Here is a 10,677-nt window from a genome sequence, read left to right as displayed (position 1 = left end):
CCGACCTCTAGATCCACACCCGTATCGTACACCCACACCCGAGTCCGAGCAACTTAGGTTAGAACTGAAAGAAGTCTGTAATATGAAAATTAGGTGCCTCCTTAGGTGGTGTTGTACCCTCCACTCACACTTTATAATTTTGGCAATGTTCCATCTCGATTATCACGTGTTATTGTGCTGTAATGCTAAGGATGTGTATCGATAATGCTTAGTGTAAAATCTGCATCTTTTCTTCTGGTGTAGAGTGGTCATTTGAAAACAAATGCAGCTCTTAAGTATGTTGTTACATCTCTCGAATAGAATAAAATTTACCCAGCAATTGTCTCACATGTTTCCTCTTATTTCTGTTTGCGATGTATCCTATACATTGGCTGCCGAATCTATTAATGTGCTTTTGTCGTTCTCCCTCATGTTCGCTTATATATAGTAGAAGCTAGTATAAACATTATTAGCTTTAGACCTGTGTTCCATTGTGGATGCGCCTTACTATAGATAATTCTATTCTATGAAAATAAATTAGAGATGTCTCAGAGAGAATGGAGTTTAACTTTACTTCAGATGTAGCAGGGACAATTTTAAGATTTTCAAGTAGCCCAAAAATGCTTCTTTTTAGAAGCTTTATAGACTTTTAATAGATTGGTATTTTGACATATGAGCTTTAGGAGTTGCTCAACTCTCCTTACCTGTTTATGGTTTAGAAGTCCCGAACATTATCGTAGGAAAAATTACTACAACTTTCTATAAGGATCTGATAAGTTATTGTTAGAACCCGTATTTTTGTACAGTGGAATAATCTGGATTAATTACGATAAGTTAAGGACAAAAATTATTTCGGGATACAAAGTCGGGATTCTTGACCTTCGATTTTATTTTGAGATATAAGTTGTGCATGAATTTATTGGTATGGAACAATTAGGAAAATTTGGGACCAAAAGTGATAAAAATTGGAAGATGAAAATCATCCACAATTTCCATGGTTGGCCCACACAAATGGTGTTCAATTTTAATTGGGACAACACATTAATGTGGGCCAAGGGACCTTGACCAAGTCTTGCCAACTTAAAAAGATGACCACAAGTCTTCCTTTTCATTTCACCACACTTGACACTTAGAAAAAAAAAAAGGGGAAGTGAATACTCCCTCCTCCAAGCTCACGGCCAGCAGCAGCAAGAATCATCCCCCATTTCTTGTCCTCCAAAAATTATTTTGATGATGAAAACCCACTATCTTGAGGTCTCTTAGTAGCGTGGAACCATCGTTGGAGCGATCAATCCACTATTTCTCATCTTTTGGAAACCCTAGGCTTGTGGAAGTTGAAGAGGAAAAGGTAAGATTTGATCTTGTTTTTGTGTTATGAAGGTTCTATTCATGTTGTAGTATCTTATTATGGTTGAAAATCATGAAATAAAGAATGGTGAAGTGGATGCCATATGTATGAGGGTTGGGCGTGTGATGGGTGTTGTTGTGTTGTGATTGAAATTATGAACTAATGTTTAGTTAGTTGATTATGATCATTGTAAGGTGAAGAACAATTGGGAATCATCCATATATGTGTATGTGTAGTGTTGATTGAAATGGGTCACATTATATGACAATGAACGAATGAATATCGCTTAATGTTTTAATCGTCGTCGCTTTGAATTTTATGTTGGAAATGAATGTTCATTGGTTCAAATTGAGGTTGTAGATGTTGCGGACTGATTTGGGGGCTTTTGTATATTTAATGTAATTGGTATATGGATGAGATAGTATTGTTAGAATGTGAATTGTGAATACAAACCATGATTTGGAAATGAAGAAAAGTTAGAGGGGCTGTTTCGGTTAGGGGGGCTGTTTCGGGTAGCTTGGAGAAAATTTGAATTATTGGAAATGTTGTATGAATTGCTTAGAATGTCCTTAAATATCGTTGGTAGGGGTTTGGGTTAGTATGTGAATGTATAAGCGTCGATTGTGACTTGAATGTAAGTTGTCGAATTGAATTTATGTAAGTTGTCGAAAAGTGGAAAAGAAAACTACTATTGTTATTTTGCTTTCCGAATTGGTTGTTGATGTTGCTAGGTTGGTTATTGTTGTTGTTGTGGATTGTTTTGGCCGAGTTGAATTCTCGGGATGGCCTATTTGCAGGGGAAATGCTGCCCAAATTTCTGTAGAATTAAGGGCGAATTTGGAATTTAAAGCCTAAAAGTCATTAGCTAATGTTTGGCATTTTATGGCTTATTTTTAGATCGTGGGCAGCCCGAATCATAGTTTGGATTAGCTTGAGTTTGGATCATTTTGGAGAGCGTTTGAGGTATGTAAAGCAACCTTCCTTCTTTCGGCATGCCTTAGTTTCACATAGGCTAGATTAGAGCCTTAAGGGAATTCCAAATTCGAAATCCGAACATGTTATGATTCTTATATATATTCTTTGGCACTCTTATGTATGTTTTGATGAAATATGAACCATTATGTATTTGAAGTAATCGTTTTCCGAACCTTGCATAAAAAAGGTTCACGTTAAGGAATTTCGTAATCTCTGGAATGCCATATCTTTTCATGAGGCTCGGATCGCTTCAATAATTTTTATAGAAGTTTGCTTGATGTTTAATGGGTATGTTTTTTATAGGCGGGCTTCGGGTCTATACTCGTCCGTGGGTCCCGTGACGCCCATTTATGTAAACTCGACAACTTTGAAACAAAAAGTGATAATTATTATTCCGATTTCGAATGTGACTGTTTTACTTATCCTTCGGGTTTATAATAATGATTTTATGCATATGATTCCTCACTACTCCGCTCGTGCTTACGATGATATCGTTCGCCGGTTTGCCGGTTCGTTGTCGTGCGCTTTGTGATACATTCCGGTGTTATTTGTGTTTATGGTTCACCGTGCTCCTATGAACCATTATGTTTGGCGTTATGCTGTGTTGTGATGTGTGACGGGGATTCGAGATTTGAAACTTTACGGTGTTATGCTTGTGTTATGGCGCCATCGACGGGCGGGCGACCATATTTTCCGTGCCACGCATAATTTATACTTTGGAAATAAACATTTTGATATTTTTGGATATGTATTATTTTCCATACTTCGATTCGATTATTGTTCGTTATCATTTATCTCTTTCAGAACTTAAACATATTTCATATATGTACGGGACGGGGCGTTTCCCGCGGTACGGACGTTCAGCCCTGGGATCCACCCATGAACAGGATATATATAAATGCTCTCTCAACTTATACGTATATATATATACTGTTGCATTTATATATTATACGGCGGGGGAGTCCCACTATGATTCGAAGGGTGTCTTGTTTAAGGTCCGTGGACATGTTTTGTGGGTGGATCACCCGTCGATTGTGTGTGTATACGTTGTGTTTAGGCGATCCCATGGCGCCGCGGCCCCGCATGTACATATGATATTTTGGGTGTGGCCTTTGTTGGTAATACGTGCGGGGTTATTTTGGATAGTCCATTAAACAAAGAAAATAAATACGAAAATTATCTAAATTCTATGGGCTTTTGTTATAATACATATCCAAAAATATCAAAATGTTTATTGGGTGCCGGATAAATTATGCCTACGGGGTTGGTCGGAAAATATGGTATCGAGCGGTTTGTTTTGATCGTGTCTAGTACGAGTCTTGTTTCTCGGTGTGTTGTGCACCACATCTATAAACGGGAGGCTACGCTAAACATTTAGGATGTTGTCTTTTTCTCGATCTTAGATCGTGCGATGCTATTAGGATGACTTTAAGACGAACGAATCTTTCGACGATGATGCCTCCAAAAGCGCGCAGGGCGCCGGGAAGCGGGGGCAATCATCGTAAGCACGGCGGAGAGGAATCATATATAAATCATTATTATAAACGAAGGATAAGTAAAACTCGGACCATTCGAAATCGGAATAATAATTATCACTTTTTGTTTCAAAGTTGTCGAGGTTTACATAAATGGGCGTCGCGGGACCACGGACGAGTATAGAATTTGAGCCCGCCTAAAAAAAACATCTAAACGTCAAGCAAACTTCTATAAAAATTATTGAAGCGATCAGGACCCCCTCGAGTTTGTCAGAAAGATATGGCATTCGAGAGTTAGAGAATTCCTTGCACGTGAACCTTTTCTATGCAAGGTTCGGAAAACGAGTTTAAGAATACATAATGGTTCATATTTCATCAAAACATACATAAGAGTGCCAAAGATATATATATAAGAATCATAACATGTTCGGATTTCGAATTTGGAAGGCGGCTTGGATATCTAGCCTATGTGAAACTAAGGCATGCATGGACGAAGAAGGAAGGTTGCTTTACATACCTCAAAGAGGGCTCATCTCTCAAAATGATCCGAACTCAAGCTAATCCAAACTATGATTCGGGCTGCAATATCTAAAAATAAGCCATAAAATGCCAAACATTAGCTAATGACTTTTAGGCTTTAAATTCCAGAGTGTTTCGCTGCGGGTGCGTGCTTTAATTCTACGAAATTTGGGTACGGCATTTCCTACCACCAAATGGCCATCTTCAGCCTCGAGAATTCAACTCGGCCAAAACAATCCACAACAACAACAATAACCGGTCCTAGCAACATTAACAACGGGACCGGAAAGCAAAATAACAATAGTAGTTTTCTTTTCTCTCTGATTGTCGACATTACATAAATTCAATTCGACAACTTACATTCAAGTCTCCAATCGACGCTTATACATTCACATACTAACCCCTAGAGCCTTTTGATATAAGCAATTCATACAACATTTAGCCGATAATTCAAATTTTCTCATTAGCTACCGACTAAAGGCGGATTTGGTAGAGTTAGATATTTCTTCGTTTATGGGAATCATGGTTTGTATTCTAATGTCACATTGTAACAATACTATCTCATCCATATACCAATTACATTAAATATACAAAAACCCCCGAGAAAATGATCCAAGGGGTATATTTATCAACCGTGTTCATGATTTGAACCAATGAACATTCATTTCCCGATGGTTAAAATTTGTAGATGTTTTCCCGACGAGCTTCCGATTAAAACTATTGACTTGTTGCGATATTCATTCGCCTATTTCATTGTCGTATATAATGTGACCCGAAATTAAAAGAATTGAAAGACACTGAGAGATCTATTGGAGAAGGGTTTTATCGGATGATTCCCAATTGTTCTTCACCTTATTTGTGATAAGAAAACTAACTAAACATGTAGTTGATTATTTGAATAAGGTAACCATCAAGAATAAATATCCCCTCCCCCAGGATTGATGATTTGTTTGATGGCATCACTTCACTGCGGTCGAGCTACCATTCTTTAAGAGATGATTTTCAACGGCATTAATAAGATACTACAACATGAATTAGTTATGTCTTTTGGGCCGACAAATGCCCCGGCATTTATGGACACATGAATCAAGATCATAATCTTGATCGTGTTTATCGATGATATTCGGTTTATTCTCGGTCGAAGCGAGATCATGCGGACCATTTGAGGACGGTTTCACACTTTGGCAAAGATGAGAAATAGTGGATTGATCGCTCATATCATATATTGGGGCTTCGTGGTTCGGGTGGATACTAAGGAGACCTCGTTAAGAATTGGCCTAGGTTTTCATCAGGTGCGTAATTTTACCGGGATTGAGCTGGTTATTATCGGAGATTCGTGGAGAAATTTGCTTCCATTTCGCCCTTTGACAAAGTCGACTCGCAAGCGGAGCAAAGTTTCGGTGGTCGGATGCTTGCGAGCGTAGCTTCCGATTCTTGAAATAAGTTGACTACGGCTCCGGTTCGACACTTCCCGAAATCTCGGATGGGTATGTGATTTATTGTGATGCCTCTGGTATTGGTTTGGGGTGTGTGTTGATGCGGTGCGGGGTGATAGATGCTTCGCGGCGGCTCAAAAAACATGCTTAATTATCCTACTCACGATTTAGAGTTAGCGGTTATTCATGCCTTGAAGATGTGGAGACATTACTTATATGGGGTTCACGTTGATATTTATACGGATCCCAACATCTCCGAGACATACGCGAAACGAACTGCGACGGAGGAGGTGGTTAGAGTTGTTAAAAATATGATGTTGATCTTTACCATCAGGAAAGGTAATGTTGTAGGCTACTTAGTCGCAAACTGTGCCTAGCGGGCGTGCCATCGAGAGGAAAGAAATGGTTCGTGACATTCATCGGTTGGCTAACGGGAGTTCGTTTGGCATAGTGTTGGTGTTTGACGGTATTCGAGTCCTCTTACGAGAAGATATTAAGCGGCATCGGTTGGGGATCCTATTACGGCACGGTAAAGATGCGGCCCCGACAAAGAGAAGACTCCGTTTGAGATTTCAACGTGGAGTGTTATTTCACGGGCGGTGTGTGTACGACGTTGCGGGGTTGCGCCGATATGGCGAGGCACATTATGCCGATAATTCTGTTCACCCAGGGTCGACGAAGATGTACCTTGATCTCAGATGTTTATATTGGTGGGATGGTATGAAAAGAGATATAACAGAGTTCGTCGCTCAGTGTCCGAATTGCCAGTAAGTTAAGATTGAGCACCGGCCCCGGGGCATTGCGGGAGATGGAGATACCGACGTGGAAGTGGGAGATCATTAATATGGATTTCATTACGGGTTTACCTCGCACTCCACGGAAGTATGATTCTATTTGGGTTATCGTCGATCGGTTGACAAAATCGGCTCATTTTCTTCAGTGATTCGCTGAGGATTATGCCAGACTTTATATCAGGGAGATTGTGCGACTTCATGGAGTTCCTTTATCTATTATCTCCGACAGAGGTGCCCAGTTTACAGCAAATTTCTGGAGATCCTTTCAGGCAGGATTGGGGACGCAGGTGAGTCTCAGTCTGACATTCCATCCCGGTCCGACGGACGGCCGAGCGCCTTATACATTGGAAGATATGTTGCGGGCCTATGTGTATATAGATTCCAGGTACGGGATGACCATTTGCCGCTTGTTGAATCGCCTATAATAATAGCTACCACTCCAAGCATTCAGATGGCACCTTATGAGGCATTGTATGGCAGAAAGTGTAGGTCACCGATCGGTTGGTTTGATGTCGGGGAGACTGAGTTGATTGGCCCAGATGTGGTCCAGCAGGCCGTGGATAAGGTGAAACTTATTCGGGAGAGATTATTAGCAGCCCAGAGTCGACAGAAATCATATGCAGATAATCGCCGACGACCTTTGGAGTTTCAGATTGGCGATTGGGTTTTCCTGAAGGTGTCACCTATGAAAGGTGTTATGAGATTCGGCAAGAAAGGAAAGCTCAGTCCAAGATATATTGGACCTTACCAGATTGTTCGTACAATAGGCAAGGTTGCCTATGAGTTAGATCTGCCAGCCGATTTGGGAGCGGTACACCCGGTATTTCATGTTTCTATGCTTCGTAAGTGTATTGGTGACCCCTCCAGGGTCTTTCCTGTAGATGATATTCAGGTCACAGAGGAGCTATCTTATGAGGAGCAGCCTATAGCCATATTGGATCGTCAGGTAAAAAGGTTGCGGAACAAAGATATGATTTCTGTTAAAGTGCTGTGGCGGAACAATAACCGAGAGGAAATGACCTGGGAAGCTGAGGAGCATATGAAGAAGAAGTATCCTCATTTATTTTCAGAGCCTGCAGGTAATCCAATTCTCTTCTTGACTATGTCTTTTGATAAATGAATCGTTGATCAATGGTTGTATTGTTGTGATAGTGGTAAGGAAACTCCCCCAAATTGTTGTATGACCGGTAAGATAAATCTAACATTCGTGGACGAATGTTCTTAAGGGGGAGGATGTTAGAACCCGTATTTTTGTACGGTGGAATAATCGGATTAATTACGATAAGTTAAGGACAAAAATTATTTCGGGATACAAAGTCGGGATTCTTGACCTTCGATTTTATTTTGAGATATAAGTTGTGCATGAATTTATTGGTATGGAACAATTAGGAAAATTTGGGACCAAAAGTGATAAAAATTGGAAGATGAAAATCATCCACAATTTCCATGGTTGGCCCACACAAATAGTGTTCAATTTTAATTGGGACAACACATTAATGTGGGCCAAGGGACCTTGACCAAGTCTTGCCAACTTAAAAAGATGACCACAAGTCTTCCGTTTCATTTCACCACACTTGACACTTTGAAAAAAAAAAAAGTGAATACTCCCTCCTCCAAGCTCACGGCCAGCAGCAGCAAGAATCATCCCCATTTCTTGTCCTCCAAAAATTATTTTGATGATGAAAACCCACTATCTTGAGGTCTCTTAGTAGCGTGGAACCATCGTTGGAGCGATCAATCCACTATTTCTCATCTTTTGGAAACCCTAGGCTTGTGGAAGTTGAAGAGGAAAAGGTAAGATTTGATCTTGTTTTTGTGTTATGAAGGTTCTATTCATGTTGTAGTATCTTATTATGGTTGAAAATCATGAAATAAAGAATGGTGAAGTGGATGCCATATGTATGAGGGTTGGGCGTGTGATGGGTGTTGTTGTGTTGTGATTGAAATTATGAACTAATGTTTAGTTAGTTGATTATGATCATTGTAAGGTGAAGAACAATTGGGAATCATCCATATATGTGTATGTGTAGTGTTGATTGAAATGGGTCACATTATATGACAATGAACGAATGAATATCGCTTAATGTTTTAATCGTCGTCGCTTTTGAATTTTATGTTGGAAATGAATGTTCATTGGTTCAAATTGAGGTTGTAGATGTTGCGGACTGATTTGGGGGCTTTTGTATATTTAATGTAATTGGTATATGGATGAGATAGTATTGTTAGAATGTGAATTGTGAATACAAACCATGATTTGGAAATGAAGAAAAGTTAGAGAATTTTGTTTCGGTTAGGGGGCTGTTTCGGGTAGCTTGGAGAAAATTTGAATTATTGGAAATGTTGTATGAATTGCTTAGAATGTCCTTAAATATCGTTGGTAGGGGTTTGGGTTAGTATGTGAATGTATAAGCGTCGATTGTGACTTGAATGTAAGTTGTCGAATTGAATTTATGTAAGTTGTCGAAAAGTGGAAAAGAAAACTACTATTGTTATTTTGCTTTCCGAATTGGTTGTTGATGTTGCTAGGTTGGTTATTGTTGTTGTTGTGGATTGTTTTGGCCGAGTTGAATTCTCGGGATGGCCTTTTTGCGGGAAATGCGCCCAAATTTACGTAGAATTAAGGGCGAATTTGGAATTTAAAGCCTAAAAGTCATTAGCTAATGTTTGGCATTTTATGGCTTATTTTTAGATCGTGGGCAGCCCGAATCATAGTTTGGATTAGCTTGAGTTTGGATCATTTTGGAGAGCGTTTGAGGTATGTAAAGCAACCTTCCTTCTTTCGGCATGCCTTAGTTTCACATAGGCTAGATTAGAGCCTTAAGGGAATTCCAAATTCGAAATCCGAACATGTTATGATTCTTATATATATTCTTTGGCACTCTTATGTATGTTTTGATGAAATATGAACCATTATGTATTTGAAGTAATCGTTTTCCGAACCTTGCATAGAAAAGGTTCACGTTAAGGAATTTCGTAATCTCTGAATGCCATATCTTTCTCATAGAGGCTCGGATCGCTTCAATAATTTTTATAGAAGTTTGCTTGATGTTTAATGGGTATGTTTTTTATAGGCGGGCTCAGTTCGGGTCTATACTCGTCCGTGGGTCCCGCGACGCCCATTTATGTAAACTCGACAACTTTGAAACAAAAAGTGATAATTATCATTCCGATTTCGAATGTGACTGTTTTACTTATCCTTCGGGTTTATAATAATGATTTTATGCATATGATTCCTCACTACTCCGCTCGTGCTTACGATGATATCGTTCGGTTCCGGGCCGGTTCGTTGTCGTGCGCTTTGTGATACATTCGGTGTTATCTTGTGTTTATGGTTCACCGTGCTCCTCGCTCGAGGGCCGGGTTCCACTTATGTTTGGCGTTATCTTGTGATTGGCGTTATCTTGTGTTGTGATGTGTGACGGAGATTCGGAGATTTGAATTTACGGTGTTATCGGTGTTATGGCGCCATCGACAGGCGGGCGACCATATTTTCCTGTGCCCTATGCATAATTTATACTTTGGAAATAAACATTTTGATATTTTTGGATATGTATTATTTTCCATACTTCTGATTCGATTATTGTTCAGATTTATCTCTGTACCTTCTGCTTTGCATACTCAGTACATATTTCGTACTGACCCCCTCTCCGGGGTGCGTTTCATGCCCCAGTACGGACGTTCGGACTGGTGATCCACCGTTTAGGACACCCCTTCCATTACTGCGAGTGCTCCTCTCATCCGGAGCTTATACTTTTGGTATATATATTCGTCTGTTGCATTTATATATATTGTTCATGGGTACGGCGGGGGCCCTGTCCCGTCATATGATTCTGTCTGTCTGTTTAGAGGTCTGTGGACATGTTTTGTGGGTTGTGCCTACCTCTGTTCAGTTGTGTGTGTATACGTTGTGTTTGGGCGATCCCACTCGCCGCGGCGGCCGGTCCGCATTTGTATATGATATTTTGTTGGCCCTGTGTGGCCTTTGTTGGTATTTTCTGTGCGCAGGGTTATTTTGGATAGTCCATTAAACAAAGGAAACTCTGCCAAAATTTTTCTGGAAATTATCTAAATTTGAAACATAGCCATGGAAAACACGCTATATATTTGAATGCGTTCGTTATGATTTGAGATAGCGTTTGATAGATGTGTTT

The 10,677-nt window shown here is 39.9% G+C and overlaps 1 protein-coding gene across 1 annotated transcript; it reads left to right on the top strand.

Moving 5' to 3' along the window:
• The first annotated feature begins 7,053 nt into the window (after positions 1 to 7,053).
• LOC132035295 (uncharacterized) lies at positions 7,054 to 9,300 on the top strand. Its single transcript, XM_059425570.1, has 2 exons — positions 7,054 to 7,605; positions 9,216 to 9,300. The coding sequence occupies exons 1-2, from the start codon at positions 7,212 to 7,214 to the stop codon at positions 9,236 to 9,238; spliced, it is 417 nt and encodes a 138-aa protein (XP_059281553.1). The 5' UTR covers positions 7,054 to 7,211; the 3' UTR covers positions 9,239 to 9,300.
• The last annotated feature ends 1,377 nt before the right edge of the window (positions 9,301 to 10,677 follow it).

Source organism: Lycium ferocissimum, chromosome 10, assembly GCF_029784015.1.
Source record: "Lycium ferocissimum isolate CSIRO_LF1 chromosome 10, AGI_CSIRO_Lferr_CH_V1, whole genome shotgun sequence".
In the NCBI taxonomy this organism is placed as follows: domain Eukaryota; kingdom Viridiplantae; phylum Streptophyta; class Magnoliopsida; order Solanales; family Solanaceae; genus Lycium; species Lycium ferocissimum.
This window is presented reverse-complemented; position numbering and strand designations above follow the sequence as displayed.

Bases quoted from the DNA above. Each gene is read 5' to 3' on its own strand.
- LOC132035295 (XM_059425570.1), top strand. From the start codon at position 7,212: ATGAAAGGTGTTATGAGATTCGGCAAGAAAGGAAAGCTCAGTCCAAGA. The intron at 7,606-9,215 runs GTAATCCAATTC...GCTTATTTTTAG, and splicing joins TTTATTTTCAGAGCCTGCAG to ATCGTGGGCAGCCCGAATCA.